The 22,048-nt window shown below is 38.3% G+C and overlaps 1 protein-coding gene across 7 annotated transcripts in view; it reads left to right on the top strand.

The window, feature by feature from the left end:
• The window catches only part of DIAPH2 (diaphanous related formin 2), an 816,328-nt gene that overhangs the window by 664,710 nt on the left and 129,570 nt on the right, over positions 1-22,048 (top strand). For all 7 annotated transcript variants that reach the window (XM_070605395.1, XM_070605389.1, XM_070605392.1 and 4 more), the window contains one exon: positions 4,850-4,945. In XM_070605395.1, coding sequence (XP_070461496.1) covers positions 4,850-4,945 — 96 coding nt within the window. The remainder of the gene's footprint in view (positions 1-4,849; positions 4,946-22,048) is intronic.

The raw sequence follows: 22,048 nt of genomic DNA on the forward strand, positions 1-22,048 counted from the left end.
GATGCTGGTAGAAGACACAAGACTCCTGGATCAGAGCCAAAGAACTCTCTTATTCACAGTACAGCAAGCAGTGTAAGCTTCATGTTTGCACTGCTTTCCCTTGCCTTCCAGCCCCCGTAGGGTGACACCGCAGTGGGCTCAGGTGGATGCTGTGCACACAGTGTGTTTGTGTCATTGCTGAGGAACCCCAGCTTAGGAAACCTAAATCTTTTATAGTAGACTGGAAGCAAATCTACCTGACATGTGCCCTGGAGGGAGCCATAATTAGTTTTCAAAGCAAACAAACCTACCCTCTGCTCTGGAGGGAGACAGTATGTCTTTCAAGGCTTTTCACTATAAAGACATCCCTGAACAGATAGTCCAGAACAAAGGCCATCAATGCCTGTGCTCACAAAATGTGCAGAAATGTGAGAAACCCATAGAGAATTGCCTTTAAATAAGTTTGTGCTAGCCATCGGGGAACAGTCTTGCACAAAGGTGTAGCAGAGATAATTAATTTACCTAGTGCTAATTTTAATCGGTGGCATCTCCAAACTCTTCTGGGGAAATTAAGTCAGCACAACACAGGTAACTGTTGATGCTGAAAATTGAGATCAGCAGGCATTCAACATCCACAGAATGACCAACACTGTTGGAAACATGAAATAGAAGGTACAACCCATGCCTTTCATTTTGCCCAAAGATAAGTACCTCACACAGAGCCCACAGGACTGCAACCAGCCCACCTAGCTCCTTAATGCTGTCTGTGATGTAATTTCAGGATGAAAGATTAGAAACTGGCCTCCAAATTGTTATTTCTCAGACATGCCCATATATTACTATTTTAGTGGCTAAAAAGCATTACCAAATTTCTCCTTGGTATTCTTTCACTCAGTAAAATAGGCATTGTAAGTAAACACATTTTTCTATGTAATTCAATAAAGCTATTTTCCTTTAAAAAAAAAAAAACTTAGATTTTTTCCTGAGTTTTACCTCATAGACCCAAAACTAAAAATAAAAGTAGCTACTCACTACTAATCACATTTAAGTAAGAATTAATGATTCTGTGAACTTGGAAATTCTAAGTGAGCCGTCAACTTTACACAATTCAATCATATACCAAATTTCATTGAAATTTCTTTCAAATGAAGAATAATTTCTTTCAAATGATCATGTTGGCCTCCATTTTGTTTTAGGGAGACTAATTGAAATATAAATCAATTCTATGGTATATTCATAAAACCTTCATTCCTTAGGCTTGGAGATTACATGACAACCTCTCAGCTCCTTTGAAGGTTGTCATGAAATGAATGAAAAAGTAATGGTGGACTGAAGCCTACATTTCTTTCCTTTAATACATCAGTGATGTTTACAGAGACCTGGCTTTTTGTTGTTGTTGTCTTAACAGAACCATCTAGCATACGCCTTCTCAGAAGGGGCAGTATCACTCCCAAGGGGATGAATATTGGTTCTTGGGGAGGTGGGCAGAGAAGAATCTTAGATGTTACAATGGTTTGTGGCTCTCCAAAGGGCCTCATTACGTACACAGATACACAGTATATCTGTGGTATTAAATTTTATTGGTGGGGGGATTAGGAAAAAGATGTCTATAAAGGCTCCTTGGGGGACGGGGGGAAGCAATAATGAAAAAAAGTTGAGAAACAGTGATCTAGCATATTTTGATAAGTGTGATCAGATGGCAACCACTAAATTAAGCAAAGGGATTTATTTTTAATTCCTCTCTACTTTATGTCATATTTGGTTTTTTCCATCTTTTTAGTCTATACACAATATAGTAGCATTAAAGAATTTTAATGAAATGGCATCCATAATGTCATTATGTTGTAAAAACTTTTTCGTGTTTGCATATTATTTATGTAAAATCATAAATACATGCTGTTTTGTATTCTGTGCTTTTCACTTGTATACATATATTCATCTTTCTATATAGTCGTTGTAATGACTGTTTTTATAAGGATACGTGAAATTCAGTTGTACTGTGGTTCTCTTCTGGTTGTACTTCCGTATCTCTAAAGATTCCTTCCATGTCTTCTCACAGTTCTGCTTCTCCTAACAGCCTAGTAAAATTGGAGTCCTCAGCGATTGCATCTTATGCCCCTTCCTGTTCTCATCCACTATCTCATGGTGAACTCATCCATCTTCCAGCAACACTCAAATCTTTAGCTCCAGCCTAGACTCCACTCTTGGGTTCCAGACTCATATTTTCAACTTCTTACTGGATATCTCTACTTAGATATTCCTCAAAATAAAAAAATCTCGGGGCCGGCCTGGTGGTGTAGCGGTTGAGTGCGCACGTTCTGCTTTGGTGGCCCGAGGTTCACTGGTTCGGATCCCAGGTGCAGACATGGCACCGCTTGGCACGCCATGCTGTGGTAGGCGTCCCACATATAAAAAAAAAAGTAGAGGAAGATGGGCATGGATTTTAGCTCAGGGCCAGTCTTCCTCAGCAACAAAAGTGGAGAATTGGCAGCAGTTAGTTCAGGGCTAATCTTCCTCAAAAACAAAAATCTCATGTCATAACATTTTCTCAAACCCGTTAATACCTGGTCATCTAGAATCCTTCCTTCTCTCTTGATTTCACCTTTCCAGCCAGGTCCTATTGACTGTATTAATACCTTCAAAATATCTATCTTCCATTCACTCTGCTATCCCTTTAGTTCAGCTCTTTATCTCTTACTTAGACAATTGCATTGCACTCCTCAACATCTCCCTCCCTTCTGTCATGCCATCCTCTGAGCCATCCTCCATAGTGCTGTCTGACAAGTCCTTCTAAATTGTAAATCTGATCAGTCACTTTCTATTGCTTATAGCTGCGCTGCCCAATACAGTAGCCTTGAGCCACATAAAACTACTGAACACTTGAGATGCAGCAAATCTGAAGTGAACTGTGCTGAAATAAAAACATGATAGATGTCTAAGACTTAGTGTGATAAAAAGAATGTAAAACATATACTATTTAGTGTATATTAAGTTAAATATATACTTAATATATTAAAATTAATTTCACCTGTTTCTCTTTTTTTTGAATATGGCTACTAGAAAATTTAAAATTATTTATGTGCCTTACATTTGTGGTCTACATTATATATCTTTTGGACAGTGGTGGCTTATCGGTTAATGCCCAAACCCATATCACAGAATTAGGATCTTTCAGCATCTAGCCACGATATGCCTAGACTGTTTCATCTTCTGCTAGCTGTCACGCAAAGAGGACTGGTCTTGGTGTCACATTGATCTGGGTTCATACCTGGGCCCTGCACATGCCAACTATGTGATTGGGAGCAAGATGCTTAAACTCTTTACGTTTCAGTATCCCAGATGAAAAACAGAAATAATACCGATTTCAGTGTGTCATTGGGAGGATTAAAAGCTGTAACAAATGTAAAGTGCCTACTGCATAAAATTTAATTTTCCAAGATACATTCCAGCCATGCCAAACTACTTTCAGTTCCTCTTTCCTTTCTATTGTAAAGAGCAAGTAATGGTTCAGATGTGTCTGCAACCTTAATATTCCTAAAAGTGCACAGTTCCCTTTCCCTCTTTAGCCGCTGGGTTCTACTTTCCCTTTATTTTTCCTGTTTTCACCAAATATTAGACCTGAGAACCTCTGTGTTTCCCTTTATTTTTTCATTCAATATCCTGTCCTAGAGAATTCATTTTAAAAGTAGAAATGATTGTAACATTGAAGAAATCTCAAGTACAATGAAGAGAGTAATCTAAAGCCATTTTAGCTTGTTCTTGCCCCGTATGTGAATATTTTTTTTCTGTGATGATACCCCATAGTCAATTCTTTAAACAAAGTAGGATTTAAATTTAACTTTGAAATAGCATCAGAAGCAATTTCTTCTCCCTCACCTCTCCCTTTTTCTTCTCTTAACCCACCTGCCTACTAATATCCTCTACCGCAGACCCACACATTTAGCTACCACGCAAATTCACCATCTATTAGGTCCTTTTCATCAGCTAGGCCAGTTAGGAAGAGGGGCCTCAGCTCGCTGTGAATTACCCACAGTGTAACAGAGAGTTTCTTGCAATTAACACCTTGCGACAAATACTCTAACAAATCTTAAAAGTATTTTTGATGGTCAGAGTTGTCAAAGATAAAAGTAGAGTAAAATGTTTTAAATACGTTTCCATTAGGAATTTCCATGAACATCTTTTAAGCGCTCCGCTGATGGATTCTTAACAGTTCTCTCCCATAGGAAGTCTGGAAACACAACAGCATTCTAAAAGGGATGATGAGACTCTGGCTAATGTCTCTCAAATGTAAAATGTGGCCTTTCAGATGATGTGGCCACCTTTTCCTTCTGCGATGTCAGCATTTGGAAATGGGTAAAGAATATGGATTAGATAGGAATTGAATGCAAATGTGTTTTGCAAATAGTGTCTTTTGAGATCATCGCTGATGAAGGTTGAATGCTGAAGGTATTAATACAATCAGTATTTAACCTTGTGTAACTCCGCTTCATCAAATCCCGCCCTGCGCATTGATTGCATTAAGCCGGGTCAGTGGTTTCTTGCTTAGGAATATCTTATAAGAATCTTAACAGGAAGGCAGCAGTAGCTGATCAGCTACTGTTTATTTGCATACTGAGCGTGTCATCAATAATACAAAAGACAAGGTCTTTAAGTTGAAAGAACAGTGGGATTGGCATGAATTTTGCTTAATGGCGCGTAATAAGCAAAGTAGTCTGTGGTGCCAGAAACTGACAGGATCCATTATGTTAAAACAGATATATGTCTTTAATTTAGGGGTATTATGTAAATCTGACAGGAGTTTTTCCCTTTATTTTCCTGTAGTTTAACTTTAATTGCTCCAAGATTAATTCCGATTTCTCCTTTCCTCCAGAGGGTGATGAGACTGGCGTGATGGATAATCTTCTAGAAGCCCTACAATCAGGTGCAGCATTCCGAGACCGCAGAAAGCGGATCCCAAGGAATCCAGGTAAAACCTATTCCAGCTCACATGGTATTGTAAAATGTGAATGTTCCGAGCCAAGGAACGAAAACAAAAAAAACCCTTCCCCATGAAGACCTTTTTTTAACAGCTGAACTCCGTTCATGTGTGAAATCTCAGCAGCCTCCTGTATCTACGTGATCGCACGTTTCAACCTAGTGAAAGTAGCTTCAAATAACTGTAGACTGTGTAAAAAAAATTCAGAAACAAAGACTCCCACTGTGTTTAATATTAAATATTTTTAATTGTTATTTTATGAGCATGTGGTTTGGGTGGAAGGCGGTTTAAAACCATAAATGTAATTAAATCGTTAAAAGTAATTGGCCCTAAGGATGTCACATTAGCTATTTACAGGTAAGGAAATCAAGATAATGCTTCTTTCTAGAGGCTGCTTTCGCTTTGTCATACAGTCTATTCTCCATTCTCCATGTTTAAGAAAGAGAGGAGAGGCACAGATAAGCCAAGATTTCCAAAAATCCCGAAGCGTTGGAACCCATTTTTTGTGTGTGTTTTTGATTAATAACAAAACCACACTGTGAAAATTGATCTCAGGGGAAGAAAAAGACAAAAGAAGCCAAGAAACCTCCCTCACTGAAGTGGAACTAGAAAGTTGGCCGCCATCTCTGTTGATACGCTCTATGGCTGAGGTAAATCATAGCTCCTCTCAGGATCATTCAAGTAGGCGGAGCTGTCCATCTACTCTAAGTGAGTTTTTATTTTTTTAGGTCATATCTTTCTTGAAGTAGAGGAAGAAATTAGGTGTGTTGATTTTGAAAGTTCTCTGCATGGGCTATAAAGCTATATGGAGAAGTAAAGGAAAAAAGGAAAATTAATAATAAATATGTCAACTCTACTTAATTTAGATTAATAAGGTTTGCCTTGAATAGTCTGCAATTCAAAAAGTATTCTGTATTTGGACTGAAAACTATCATATGGCATTAGAATGGAAATTGGTGGCTTGCAAAACCATTTGTACTCCAACAAACCAGTGAAAGAAATGGTGCCCAGCACAGAGTTGTCCAGGAAAGCTTTTGGCAATGGTGAAATTCATGGCAGAAGATGATATAAATTATATTCCTCTTTTTCACGTTTGGGTGAATCCTGATGGGTAGATTAGCCTGAAGGTAAGATTAGGTTGATAGGAGAGAAGTGTTTTGGTTGGAGTGTGAGACTGCTTTAGGTGTTTGAAGACATTGAAGGTGGCCTACAGAAAGAGTGGAAGACTGGAGGGAAGAAAGGAAAAATCTTTATTTATATGTTCATAGTAATCTTTTAAGGTAATGCTACATGGTAGAATGTTAAGAGCACTATTGATCTGTAACTCTGAGGCAGCCGTTCCGTTTATCCTCAGTCTTTGTCTGTAGAATGAGAATGTTCTACCATGCCATCAGAGGCCCCTTCCACCTCTTAAGGAAAACAGAACCCTTCACTGCTTTCTTGAACTATCAGAGCATTAATAGTCAGTGAAAAACAAAATGAAATACTATTTATATCAATTCAGTTCTCTGCTAAGCAACTGATAAATAAAAGCATGTTCTTCTGTGCCATAAAAGAACTTCTACCATCTTTCTAGGCTGTTTCTTTTTAGAACACATTTGCTAAGGCCCCTGTCTGATTAGTCTCACACTTCAAATTGCCTCTAGAAAGACGGTACCAGGAGAGAGAGATCACTCCATCGGGTTTCTGTGAGTTTGGTACTCAAGGGAATACAGTGTTGTCAACTGTGAAACACCAAGAATATATTCACAAACTGCATAATTTTATAGTACTGATTCCAAGTAATCTAAATTGGGATCTCCTCTGGTTTGTAGCTGGGGTGCCTCTGGGATCTCCTTTGGTTTGTAGCTGGGGTGCCTCTGTGAACAATATAGGGTCAAAAATACCAGTCCATTTAGCCTTGGCAGTTATTCCAAATGGCAGCAGCCAATGCGAATGTCCAAAGACACTAGGAGACAGACAATGGCAATGATTAGGGAAGCATCTTGGAGATCAGAGCTTGAAGCGAGGGACAAGGGAAGGCAGGCACAGAGCTGACAAGTCTGCCCAGACTCTTCCGTCTGCTTGCCTGTTTGTAGAAGCAACAGAACTGGGGACTTTTCCAGATTTCCTCCCTGTTTCTGCCTTGCCTAGCTAGATCATCTTTTCCTGCTGGCACCCTTTTGTTTTTGCTTTCTTAGGCACCTTATTTGGTTCCTTTCCAAGATCCCATTGACTTTATATTGTTACACCTTCACTGTTCAACACCGGCATCCTTGCTCCTCTCCAATAACCTCCACTTCAACGTGATGAAATAAAAGCAGAAAAAACAAATTATAATGAAGGCTATTTTCTCTAAGGAAAGTAAAATAAGAGGAAATAGCCAAAAGCTCGGAAATCCAAGTCAACCTCAAACAGCAAAGTATTGCTCGGCTTGTTATCTCTATTCTCGTCGCTTAAGATGGACGTTGTGGTGTGTAAAACACAGACCTCTCCAATTATACTTCTCATTGCAGTGTTCTTAATTCCATATTTGAACAAAATAAAGTGATAGTCTGTATTCTTCATTAGAAAATCAAAATGTTAACAAATGGTATGACTAGTCGCGTAAATCACAAGTCTGCCACGCCGAGCCTGTGTCTCCTCCCCAAGAGCTACCACATTAGATAACTCAGAAGGAGCTCTCAAATATTGCCTCTAGCCCATTCAGCTGAGTGCACTATTTCAGTTAAGGGCACACAAGACATTTCAAAGGAGAATATCATATCAGGAGTGATATTGAAAATATTAGTAACTGGGATAGTGCAGGCCCCAACCAGTCAGAATGTACACAGGCAGTAAGTAGCCACTATGGTTGTACCGGTGTGTACTGGCTGAATATCAACCCAGATTATGGGCTTTATGATATCAAACTCAGAGATTAAGAAATGACCCCCTAAACATTCATTCATTTATTGTACATCTGTCCTGTGAAAAGTAATATGCTAGACATGATGGAAGATGCAGAAATAATTAAAGTATGATTTACTTAGTTATAAGACCCCTATGTCTTGTAGGAGGGATAAAAGGTACAGAAAGGCCACAGAATAAGGCAGATGATCATAGCTATTATACAAGAGGGGTTAATAACATACCATGTGAGTTCATAGGGAAATATCATGCTTTACTGGATGTATCAGAAAAAGAATCATGGAGGAAAAGGCTTTGAAGGATGAGTATGGATTTGAGCAGTGGGAGCTGGAAGTGGGAATAGTGGGCATTTTAGTCAAATGAAATGTCGTTAAGAAAAATACAGGGGCTGGCCCAGTGGCGCAGCGGTTAAGTGCACACGTTCTGCTTCAGAGGCCCGGGGTTCGCCGGTTCGGATCCTGGGTGCGGACATGGCACCACTTGGCAAGCCATGCTGTGGTAGGCATCCCACATATAAAGTAGGGGAAGATGGGCACGGATGTTAGCTCAGGGCCAGTCTTCCTCAGCGAAAAGAGGATTGGCAGCAGTTAGCTCAGGGCTAATCTTCCTCAAAAAAAAAAAACAAAGAAAAATACAGAGGTGAGAAAGTGCAAAGCATTTTGGGAGAATGGCAAATAGTGCAGCTAGTAAGAAAATAGGCTCTATAAAGTTTAAAAGTATGCTGATAATTCTGGAAAAGCAGGTTGGTGCCACATCATAGAGTGCTTGAATAAGAGACTAAAATGTTAGCACATAAATCTTTAGGCAGTGGGTTTGTGTTGAAGGTTTTTAAGCGGTGAAGGAACAAGATCAAAGTTATATAGTAGGACATTTAATCTACAGGAGTGCGAGTGATGAATTAGAATTCTACTGTCATATTATTAGTCAAAGGAGATAATTTAGGGGAAGAGGAGAAGCCAGGAGTCAAAAATAATCCTGGGGTTTTGAGTTTGATTAGCTAGGAGGACAATTGGGTTACGAGAGAAAACTATTAATATGAGGAAAAGGAGTGGTGATAGAAGATAGATCCAGTTTTGGGCGAGTGAAACTGAAAGTGGTAGCAGAGCATTGAGGTCAAGATGTCCAGAAGTTTCTTGGAAATCTAAGTGTAGATGTCATCACAAGATGGTTGAGTTCGTGAGATTTCTGGTTATAGTGTGGAAATGGAAGAGATTGTTGGAATGATTGTTAGGAGAAAAGAGATCTTAAACCAGAATCTTGAAAATGCCTCCACTTAGGGGCTAAAAGTAGAACTAGTCAACGAGCAGTTGGGCAAGTGGGAGGGGAATCAAGACATTATTGTTCTAGAAGCAAAGGAAGAGGGAAGTATTAAGAAGGCAGAAAAGGTAGGCATTTTCAACAATGACATATGCTATAGTGGAATCAAAGAGGATAATGACAAATGATCTGCCACTTGAGAGCTTTCTAATGACTTTTTAAGAGCATCTTTTCAATATTGGGATGGAACTGGGAGCCCGAATGCAGGAACTAAGCAGTGAGTAGATGGTGAGGCTGTAGGGATGGATAATATTCATTCAACAATTGAGCAATTCTATTGAATGCCTCCTGTGTGTCATGTCCTGGGTTAGGGACTGAGGATGCAACGACAAATAGGACACTTGCCTCGAGGAGCTCACATACCGTTTGGGAAAACATGAATGTAAACCATCTGATAAAATTACAACGCGATCTTTGTGCCGTAATGAGATGAGACTCATGTGCTGGTGCAGCACAGGAGTTAGAATAACTTCCCCCGCCCCCTTGCCTGTCGCCTTTGTGTCTCTAGAATTATGCTCTCTAGAAATTTGGTGGGTGAAAGGAGCATCTCAGTTTTCCTTAATAAGCCAGTATGGATCTATCATCTATGAATTTTGGTAAATCTTTCTGGACCTTCTTTGTTAGCACTTAAGATAGTACATTCCATATGTTTACAATCCACTTTGTAAAGAATTGCCCATCAGTATCCCTGACTTTGTCATTATAAGATCAAAGGTAAGCTTTGGAGGAAAAAGAAACACGTAGAGAAAAACCTGGCAGGAGTGAAAACCTCACTTAAAATAAAGACACAATGTCACGTATGTTTTATTACTGAATACTATAGATACTTGGAACTTGCTTCTCCTCCCTCCACCAACTTATCTTCTTCATTCCTTGCCCACTGTAAGTAAAGATGAACAGGCTTCTCGGCGGTAGATAGATGTCTAACCTAACTATTTCAGCTATGACTAGATTTTGATATATAGTTCTAGACATTAAAAAAAACGCACACACGAGAGAAGCATTACGAAACCAGGAAACAGAATAAATGTAATTTGGTTTCAGAACCACACAGGGCTACCAAGAAAACTAAGTTTGAAAAAGCAGAAGAAACTCGGGAGACACACAATCCTAGTTTTATGGATCAGCAAGATAACGGTATAAATGAGAAGATATAATTTACCATTTGAGAACAGATAAGGGGCAAGAAACAATGATATTCAACAGAAGAAAAGAACAAACTCTAAGGATTAGGGAAAATATCTTTACAGCAAAACAGAATCCACATTTTCCTAGTCCTCCCTGCCTTGCATCAGCAGCATAACCCGAATTTTCCTGGCTCTTGTCTTCACATGCACATTCAGGACCTCAGCTGCCTATAAGGGATCTCTGAAGCATTTCTGGAAGTTCTTGGGGCATTTTGCAAACACAGTCACCCACCCTGTTGTCCACCTCCACCTATAATACCGTGCATTTCCATGCCTGCTGTTTGCTGTAGGAGCTGGCACACTGTGCCTTCACTATGCCAAAGCTGGACAGTGGTCAGTGGCGAAGTGGGGGGAAATGCCTCTCTTTCCTTTAGTGTGGCACTCCACCAGTGTACCAAGAAGTACTACTTATGCCTCAAAGTCTTACAGACATTATTAGAGAAAAAGCTTTCGGTTTTCAGTTAACAGCCCTCTTGATCTCCATAGGATTTGGCCCTATCCAGCAAGGCTAATGACAAGCCCATGACAGATCCCATGTGATACTCAGAGTCATCCTCCTCTTTTGATGACCAAGGTCTGTTGGGATTTTGTGTTTGTTTCTGTTTGATTATTATTAGGTCAAGCTGGTCATTCATTCTAAGCTTGTTTACGTCTTTCTCCCTCAGGATGAGCTCTTTCCCATGAGGTTCCTCAGTCTTTATTTTGTAAGTGTTCAAGTCTTAGACTAACCCACTAAAACCCATTTTGTCTATATTACAGTTATTAAATTGTAATGTGCAATTCAAACTAGTAAAAAATGGTGCAACACAAGCAGATAAACAAACAAACAAAAACATGGCATTCATCCAAAATAATATTTATTGATCAAATCCTAGGGGCCAGGCAATGGTGCTAGGGCCCTGGAGTGCAAAGATGGATAAAACCTTGGTCTTGCCCTCAAGAACTGAACTGAGAGTCTCATCAGGAAGACAGATATATACACAATATAAAAGCTATGATATAAGTATACAGAACGTGCTAAAAGAGCAACTAGCTGCCTAGTGAATTCAAGAAAGGTTTTGTGATGAGAGTGGCATTTGAGCTGTGTTTTGGAGGATGAATAGTAGTTTGTTTGGAGGAGAACCAGAGGAACAGGCATTTCAGATAAAGGAAATGGCAACTACATGCAGTGGAGATATGGAAGCGGACAATGACAATGGTGAAAATTTATTGTAACAGAGAGCCAGCAGAGGTTTTTAGATAGAAGCTTACGTGTCCTTCTGCACACACACACACATACACGAAAGCAAGAGGGGTTGAAGCTGGGGATGACAGATAACGGGGTGACATCTGCACATATAGGGTTGTTGAAACTTGAGAATTACTCAGGAAGGGTATGACCAATGAGAGGTAAAGAAGGCCAAGAATAGTGCATTTGGGAATTACAGTGTTCAAGAGGCAAATAGAGGAATCAACAAAAGACACTGAGGAAAAGAATGGTCAGAAAGGGAGGAAGAGAAGCAGCAAAAAGTGATACCTAGAAGACTAAAGGTAGAAAGAATTTCAGAGTGGAGGACGTCAGCTGGGTCACCTCCTGCAGAAAGCTGAGTAGAATGATGACTGAAAATAGACCAAATGGTTTGTCAACTAGCAGGTAACAGTTGACGTTTTCTCAAGCAGTTTCGGTAGAATGGTGAGGGCCAAGAGGGAGGTTCTAATGGATTAAAGAATGAAGAATATCTTTTGTGCCTTAAATGCTGGAGCTTGAAGGAAAGAGAGATAGAGCATGAAAAGATAAATTGTGTCTCTTCTAGAGATTCTGATAGGAGACTCTGGACACTTTCAAGGGTCTTGAATGAGTTGCCAATCGTAAATTATTATGCCTAGTTTTACTTCCAAATATGTGGCTTTTTTCCCTCTTAATTCAGTTGTTTTTATTGAACATATACTATGTGATGTAGTTAAAATACTTTAGCATGCCTAGTGCTTTACAGTTAACAAACCACTTTCTTATCTGTTGTGTGGTATGTGATACAGAGCCATCTAATGCAGAGTTCTATCATCGTAAGTTAAAATGAAGGACATTTGTGGCTCATACAGAGAGAGAATGGATTGGGGGTGGAGGAAAGATATTCTTGAGTTAATTGAGTAGAAGTAGGGGGAGAGGTGGGGAAGGAGACAAAAGGGATGGGACCATCTTCAGAAAAATCTTTGTCAACTTTAGAATTAACTGGTTTGCAAGTGGTGAAAGTCAGGGGTGGGTGGGTCATAGTATGTATGTGATTCTCTTGAGAGGAGGAAAGGAGGTGATGAGGAAGAAGCAAATCAAATAATACTTAGGCCAACCACTTAATGTTCTCAGTGTTAGTTAGCTTGGCTCCTCTTGGTAATAACTGGAGGGTGAATACTAGAAATCTTGGAGAATTGATCAGCATTCAGATAACAATAAAATACTGAGTGTAGGTTAAATAATCTTGGGAAACTGAGTAGAGCAATGGGCAAGAGAGAACTCTGGAAAAAGCAAACATTTGTGGCACTAGTTCTCTGCCCCAGCTACACACTGGAATCACTTTGAGATACTTCTAAGAAATACTCATGACTCATTCCTCTCTGGACCAATCAAATCCAAATCTATAGAGTCGGAGCCCGGCAAGAGTGTATTTTAAAAGTTATTCAGGTGATTTTAATGTGCCACCAAAGTTGAGAACCACCAATTTATGGGACTAGCTTGGAAGCTGGAACGCACGAAAGAGAGCGTGAAGGGTTTGGTTATGGAGGTGTGGGGAGATAAAAGCTAGCGTGGTATCACAGAGGCCAAAGGAATAGAGCTCTTTGAAAAGGAAATGTTGAATAGCATCAGATGTAGCCAAGGGAACCAATAAAATAAGGATTGGAAACAATCCATTGCATTTAACTGTTAGGAACTCACTGGTGACCTTAGCAAAAAGTTTTAGGAGAGTGTGTTTGGAAGGGGGTGAGAGTAGGGTAAAAGCCAGTCGCGTTCAGTTCTAAAATGCTATTAATTTTTAAGACCACGTAATTTAGAGTCTCTTTTTTCATCACTTTATGTGAATCATGATGAAGCGTGTACCTGTGTTAGTTACATAATTTTTCTTTGTTTTTTGTTTTCTTTTCATTTATGGAGATTGAGTTTTACTTTGGGGCCAGATGTATCCATGTATTGATTAATAAGATCTAGGTTTGCACTGGGGAAGCCTGAAACAGAAGATTCTTGTGTACTCTATCCTTGATTATTCTTGGACAACTAGAGAACAAATTGAACACAGACCATTTATGCCTATTTATATGCAAAATTGTTCTAAGCCAGCACTGATGTTCTCTATAGAAATTTCAGTCGCTTTTGCTTGTCTGGTCTCCTACACAATATAATCAGCTCCATTGCACATTTCTAAAGTGGTGATCTCTGCAGGCCAGTAGGAGATAAGGTCAATTTCAGTTGATTTTTATGAGAATAGGAATTTAGCAGGCTTCATTTTGATATTGGAATACGGAATAAGTTAGGACAAGCAATTATTATGCAGCAAGAAATTTCTCTTGGTAGGTTTAATTCCATGGCAAAAATTCATAGCCATGCTAATGTTGGTAGCTGAGCTCACATAACCACCTGCTTATTTACACACCTTCAATTCAGTAGTAAACGGTTGGGACCCTCTAGGTCAAGTGCGTGACACCACTCTAATATGAACAGACACTGTACATTTGTAATGACGTTAGCCGTCAAGGTACGCATCAGGCTGTCCTAAGTACTTTCAAATTTCTTTAAAACTAATTGCTTTCAAAACTAAAGGGAAATAATTTTTTTTTTTCTAATTGGTCGCTGTGATTATGGGCTTATTTGTCTCATATGGACTCAGCAGTATATTATTGAGTATTTTCCTAAATGGGGATAGGAAATTGTACACTCTGCTTCCTCTCCAGCCAAATTCCATCTGATGCCCCAGTGGCCAAAGACAGCTAGATTCACCTGGAAATGAACATACCCCCAACCGTCTCCCGATTTTTGTGAAATCTTTGGACACACCTCTGTGTATTATGATTTGAACCTTCCTCCTGGCAGCTCCTCTCCTGGTGTCCATTAAAATGAGAGGAGTGGAAGGTGAAGGAAGGTAGGAAGAGGGCAGTGGGCATCTTAAGTTCCACAGTACCCTTTTTTGTTGTTGTTGTTTTTTGAGAAAGATTAGCCCTGAGCTAACATCTGCCACCAATCCTCATCTTTTTGCTGAGGAAGACTGGCCCTGAGCTAACATCCCTGCCCATCTTCCTCTACTTTCTATGTGGGACGCCTACCACAGCATGGCTTGCCAAGCGGTGCCATGTCCGCACCTGTGATCTGAACCAGCAAACCGTGGGCCACTGAAGCAGAACGTGCGCACTTAACCCCTACACCACCAGGCCGGCCCACTCCACAGTACCCTTTTGAGATTCAAGTTCTTCTATTATTATTCATTGATATTGTCTACATTTGCAAAAATGTAAGCCCAGATACCTTCAACTTAATAGGGTGCTTCACTTATTCCAGGAAGCCTTTTAAGGGTCTGCCCAATGTCAACTCTGTTAAAGATACAGATGATGCAACGTGTTAAAATACTACAAGGCTTATAACTATATTTCACTATTAAAAGATTGTGATTTATTTTTTAGCACCTAGCACATAACTCAGTATAGTATATGCTCTTGATAACTGCTTGTTGAATACTTTGTAATTATCAAAAAAATTGAATCTACACGAAAGCCTTTTCAATATATTGTACCTAATGCTCTCTCTCAAGTTTGAAATTTGGGGAATGAAGGAAATAGAAATTTCATTCTACATCACTGTAAGTGGAATTCCATTAAAGCTGAGTTTATTTTATGGGCGAACTCGAATGTGCTATGTGTGTTACCTTCACATAACCTTTCGCTCACTAATGTTTAGGCTTGACAAGTGAAGAAAAATGCTGAGTTTATGTAAAAATGAAAATATAACTGCATTCCATTCCTCTTATTCTTGTGTCCATTGTGCTTGCATTTGACTGCCACCTCTTTGTCATTCTCAACTCAAATTGCAGTTTGTTCTAGTTTTACTACTTAGAGAGTAAAATTCCTAAATACTACTGGAGAAAATACAGTGACAATAACAGGCTTGTGTTGAAGTTTTACATATCTTCTCCTCAGTCTTTGCAAATCTGCTCTGTAAGACGGGGGAAGTAGACAGTAGTTAGTGAATCTCTTTAGAATAACGTTAAGTAGTTAATTGCTTTTCCAGCTTTCTCACAGATTTACTCAGGAGAATAGACCTTTCTGAAGTTTAAGGGCTTTTATCTAGTACGTAGAAGTGTTCTAAGCATCTGAGCTGTTTGTTTGAGGGACTTTGAGAATCCAGGATGATATGTTCCCTTTCCACTTGAGAAGGTTTTAGCTTGAGATTCTGGGTTTACTGGTCTGTTCTATTGTCTGTCTTGCATGGATATAGTATACAGCAAGCAGTACAGCACTGTGGGCAATGAACGGGGACTTTTTTTTTTAATTTCATGCATTATTCACAACTCTGCAGTGGTTTTAGAAAGTCAACGTATGTCCTGGACACAAAGAAATGAAAAAACACAAAAACAAGGACATGATTTTCATATTGTTGATTGGAAAGTTAATGCTACTGTGCATGAATTTCATCTTTATTGCATAGTTAGAACACCTGTTAAGTTTTCAGCAGCCTTATAGCTGTTAATCAAAAGTGTACGTGTTTATCTTGTTGCCTAATAAGCTAGTAGATTATCTTCAAATATTTGGAGTTAACCTATGAAGGGAAGATTTTTATCAGGAGGGATAAGCAGTATGACTTGGTGTGGACAATCCTGTGCTTATTTTAGTTACGTCTGTGACATCATCTCAGTTGTCTATGTCAGTACTACTTTAAGTGGCAGAGATAATGAGGAATGACTGTGCTTTGTACATAATATTCACGGATTTTATTTTATTGTCATATCAACAGATAATTAGAATCAAACATAAACATTCTTGAATTGAAAAGAAAAAGGACTTTTTAAAAACCTTTTCTAGTATGTGGATTTCATTTTTATGGTCCAGATTTAAATGAACTTTCGTGCACTTATAGAGAACATTAAAACAAGTTCAGTTAATGGTCCTGAAAACTCACAACATGAAGACACGAAGAGGATGACCATCCTTAGTGACTCGGTTAATAGTCCAAGATAGAAAATAAATTTAGAAATCAAGTTCCAACATAATGAGTTTCTAGGAAATTATTAGAGGATCTTTTAAATGTTGAATTCAAATGGGATCAGATTGGGAAGGACAAATGGGAGGAAAAATATCACATCAAGCAATTTGAATATTTTTTGCAGTTGCCATAAATAGTATCGATCAGTTTGCATGGTTCATTTAGAACTGAAACTTCCTGGCAGAGGAAGATGCAAAGCCCTGAAAAAGGCTGATGGTCAAGTTGAATGCTGTGCATTATAGATTATCCTTATGCTTCCAATTTCTTAACTTTTGTTCCACTTACTGTGTGTGCTCTGTGGTCCTGCGGCCCTTTGTTCACCACTTTCTTCACTTCCCTTCTGCTGCTTCAGAAGAATCCTGCTCTATCTGTTTATCTCCCTCACGTGTGCTATTCCACACGTTAGCTGTAGGAAAGAAAAACTGGTGGAAAAAACAGGGAAATATAATTGTGTTAGCATTGTTTGAAGTCTACTTTACTGCTCTTCGGTGTCAGCATTGTGTCTCTTTTAGGAAAACAAACACACACAAAAGCAAGACTGACAATACTTACTGCTCCAAATGAACCCTCTCTTACTATAAGCAATATTGGTCCTGTCTTGGTGGCAGGGCGGGGGGCAATGAAGGACATTTCAAAGGGACAGAGACAAGTTCCTGGAGGGACTCTTGGCTCCCAGCCTTTTTGAAATTATGATGTCATCATTGCTGGAATTTTTCAGTGTTCCTGGTAATGAGTAAAGCAACAAGCAGATGAAAAACCTTTTTTATAACTATGTAAATTGTTTCATCAACTAGTATAGACATTTGTGAAAAGACTACATGATCTTTTTGCTCTCAAAAAGTATACACTCTACAAAAAAACCTTAAAGGGAAAATACCCGTTCATCAAATTTCTTCAAACCACAAGGCGCAGTTATTTACAGCTTGACAGGTGTGAAAGTGTTCAATGAAAAGGAAACAAGTTGGAGACTTCAATAAGTAGAGTAGTTTGGCAGGTTTAGCCTTTTTTTTTTTTTTTTTTTTTTTTGGTCTCTCCAAATTCATTCAAATAAAATACTAGGTTTTACTGGAACGGGTCGTAATTAAGTTCTACTTGAAGGAGAATTCTTAATTATTAAGGCATGTAAAACAAAATTTTTTAAAAAGCACTTTTCTTATAAGCTAATTGGTATGTTCATTTTTCTCTAATATTTTGAAAACGTAAGCCTCTGTTCATTTACTTTTTTCTTTTAACTTGGAGGTTAACTCAGGTAAAAGTAAGACTCTACAGTGTGTGCTTATCTGTTACCTGAACCAAAGTGTGGCCCTTGGAAAGTAGCATCTTACGGATTGTGATTTTTGTAATCAAATCATGCAAAACCATTTTTATTATGCATTATGCATAACTTTTTAAACTCTTACTTAACTTCCATTCTTGACCATCAAATAGGGTTTGTTCTCCTAGTTAATTTGGCTATAAAAGTTAAATGTGGCAAAAATTTTTAAAAAAGGAAAAGAAGAACCATTTTGAAGTATGGCGTCTTTTTTGAGCTCTCTGACATGTGGTGCATGTCCTGGCATAGTTGAAGGCAAAAAGGGTAGTGGTTGGGTAGAATTCTTCACAGAATTTCACTTCCTAACTGCGTCCAAAGCTGCTTTTGTACCAATTAGCTATGACCTTTTATTCTAGCCTCAGGGTATGAGATTATTAGAGGCAGCCATTTCTGAAATATTTTCTTTCTAATATTAGTTTAAGCAAATTTCCTTGCAGAGAAAGAGAGAGGACTCTTCTTACATGGCTGTGCTTTTTTTTTTTTTTCTGTGTGCTGCTTTTCCCCACTAAGCTGCTAAATCTTTTGCAGAGGAATTAAATGTAATGTTTCTAGAAACATGAATAGCTTGTGCCCTTTTCTGAGTGTCCTACTTCAGAAATATTGCAGGCGCAGTGGTATTACATGCCGTCATCTCTTCCTGTTTCTCTCTGCGGGGAAGTTCCTGCTTTAAGGTAGACCCAAGCTCTTTTCTTCCTGGGATTTTCCTCTTCTAAATGATGTGAATGCTTCAGGCATGTTTTTAAAGCACGTTATTTCTTTGTCAACTTATTTCACGTCAGTCAGCTATGCAGCTTGTAGGAATAATGGGGAGTGGGCAAGAGAGTATAGATGAATAATTACAAATCAATCTTTCCTATTAGAAAAATAACCCAAAGCAACAGCTCTGTGAATACGGTCACTGTGACATGATCTTTTAGAGATGATGCACAGTGTGTTACCTATGTATGTGATACGGGAACATCTCCACAGGCCACAAAACGTCACAAATGCAGCGAAAGTGAAAACAAGCCACTGGTACATTTTTCATGGTGCTTTGGTCAGAGGACTACATCGTTGCCAAATGAAAAGATCTTCTTTGACTTGCATTTGGGGCAGAGAATGAGAGGCCTTTGCTGAGGGTTGCCTTCTTTATGCCCCTCCCTCCAAAGCTTTCCTTTAAGTGATTCTTCCGCTTTCCTTTCTCATCCACTTGTCATTTTATTTGTTTTCAATTTGAATATCACACTATTTATGAAATGATCACTGCTTTCAAAATTCATTTTACAGAGCTCTGAATCTTATTGAGAAGAAAATACTGTTCTAAAATAATAGGTTATCGAACAAATTAGTTAAATGCCATTCAAATAATAGAAGGCGGCAAATTTGACTTATTCAACTTTGACATCTAATTTGAATCTTTTGTGCATGTTATCCTGAAAGCTGCTACCACTTGTTAAATTTGAATAGGAGAGAACAAAACAGAGATAGTAGAATATTGCTTCTTTTTCACTAGCTTTAAATTAATTTTAGATTACACAGAACCACATCTTCATTATTAAAGTGAGAAATTCAATATGTACTCCAAAGTGTTCTACTCTTCTAACTCTTTTAATAATGTCAAGATTCTGCATCAGAAGAACAAGGAAATTAATATTTTCTTATGGTATAAATGTTTTTCTTTCAAACTAACAAAGTTAAAAATTCTTTTTTTCACATTTATGATGGTTCTTAGGCTAATTGAAATAAAATTCATGTGAGTAGTTTATATTACTGACTACCTGCCACTTCAACATTCATGGAAGGAAAAATAATGTTTTAAAATAAAAACAAATAAGCGTGCTTTGAAAAGAATATATATCAACAATTTTTGTAATTTATATTTTCCTAAATAATCCAGTTATGAAATATATAAATGCATTAAGTTGGAAATGAATCTTACTTATGCTGGCACTGGTTATGATTCATGGTTAGCACTGGTGTAAGCTGGTCATTTAAAAACCTCCTAGATTTTTACTGCTATTTGTACCCATCTGTGTCAACCGTACAAATGATAAAATAATAATCAAAGGACTGATGGCTTAATATAATAGGTATTGTGCTCTAAATATCTTTCATGCTTTGACATTAAATGTCTCTCTTGCCTTAATATCTACTTTTCAAAAATCTACTATCTATTCCTGATACTATTTAACTGGGGTTATTAGTCCTTTGACAGTACTGAATGCTATTGACAGTATCCTTTAATTTGCTTAATTTCCTGACATTTTCGATGTTAATTTTTTACTTTGGGATTTTTAAATGCCAGATTTGTGCTTAAAATAGAAAAGTCCTCCACTAATAAGATTTAGTCATATCACCTAAGTACTACAGAGTTGTCCCAGATGTAATAGGCAGAGATAAAGAAGGGATCACAGATAATAAATTTGCCCTGCTTTCTCCACAAAGTTATTACTGCAAGCTTTAAGTCTCAGCTTTTATTGATAAATATAAATATAGGTTATGTAAGGAAAGCCTATACCTATTTATAATAGCATTCAAATCTGGTTTTAGTAATTGCTTTAGGCCAAACCACTCCATAAAGGTCGAAGGCAGTTTGAAAACAGGTATTTGTTGCATAATCTGTTTTTATTGCATGTGCATTTTATTTTATGATTTCGGTAATTAAAGTAATAAAACTAAATAATATTTCCCGACTAACTAGCAGGTAAACAACTTTCCACAGTATAAACGTCTTTTATCTTGTGAAACAATTGATGGTCATTCAAAAGGAAGATTGTTGGGGAGGGGTGGGAGAAGGTAGTATTTTCAATCGGTTACCAGGCTTTTAACAAAACAATTCCTATTATAATCCTAGAGAATTTCATCTGACTAAATCCCCACTCAAATGACAAGCAAGGAGGGAGAGCTGTAGTCAAAGGAACAAAGGATAGGGGGACCAATATCTGAATGAGTCCCCCCATGGGGCCCTTTAGAGGGGCCTATTATGCCATGGGTTAGCACCTCTCACCATCACTTGTGAAAATACTTGGCATTGAATGATGCTGTATGTCTTACACTCTACTTACTAAAATTGCTTATGCAATTTCAATTGGCTATGGTATTTATCATGTTCCATCCTCAGCATTATGTAGCATAGTTAAGCCTACAAAGCAGCTGCCTTTTTTTTTTTTCTTGTGGATCAAGTGATTGTTATGTATTGTGCGAATATCAGTTCAAGTTTCTTGAGTGCCGCGGCATCTAGATGAAGGGGAGTAAATAAACATTAGGCTTTTTGAAAAAAGGCTTTTAGGCTATTCTTCAAATTCTGCGTTGCCTGGAAATAAATAGTGGCTATAGGACCCTTTTATTTCAGTAAAACTTAGATATATGCATCCATTGGTGAGCACATATAAATCTGCACTTTAATGTTAATGGAAGTTGCACGTGGGGATTGAGGTAAAAATCCTTGAAGATATTATAAAATCACGTTATATAGCTCCGTTTTTACAGTGGTTCCAACCTGCAGGATGTCTGCACGTACCATGAATTAGTATGTATACAATTTTCAACCTACAACACCCTTGAAAAAATGGCTTTAGTTAGTTTCTTTTAAAGTATATATGGTGGGGGAGATGGATTTTAATTACAGAAGCGTCTTTGACAATCAGACTTAGTAAAACGAGCAATGTAGTGTGTATACATAAATGTGTGTCGCTCCCTTGGTGTCTGGTAAGAACTAGGTGTTATTCTAGCATTTTTTCCACTCTCTCCTTGGCTTGTTGTATATCTGAGACTTTCTCATTCTGCAGCCCCCGCTTCCCTACAACTTCTGCCCTGATCCCTTTAACTGCATTGTCTCTTTTCTTCACTTTCCATCTGGGAGCTCTTATGTCCCACAATTTACTGAAGTGCTGTAATTACAGCCTGTATCTTTTATTAACGTATCTCCACGCCATGCTTTTCCTTGGTAGTACAGAATATTAATGCGATTAGCACCATTCATTAAGATGTACTGCCCATTTTGAGTGACAGCCTTAAGTCACAGGATAAGCTTCCTACACAATGGTCTACCTTTATTTTGAAAGAAGAAGGGAAAATTTGTAATTAAAAAAAAGTGGATGGGAGTGCAAACTGGTGCAGCCACTGTGGCAAGCAGTATGGAGTATCCTTGGAAAATTAAGAATATATCTATCATATGATCCAGGTATTCCACT

The sequence above is a fragment of the Equus przewalskii genome, chromosome X (genome assembly GCF_037783145.1).
Source record: "Equus przewalskii isolate Varuska chromosome X, EquPr2, whole genome shotgun sequence".
Lineage (NCBI taxonomy): Eukaryota > Metazoa > Chordata > Mammalia > Perissodactyla > Equidae > Equus > Equus przewalskii.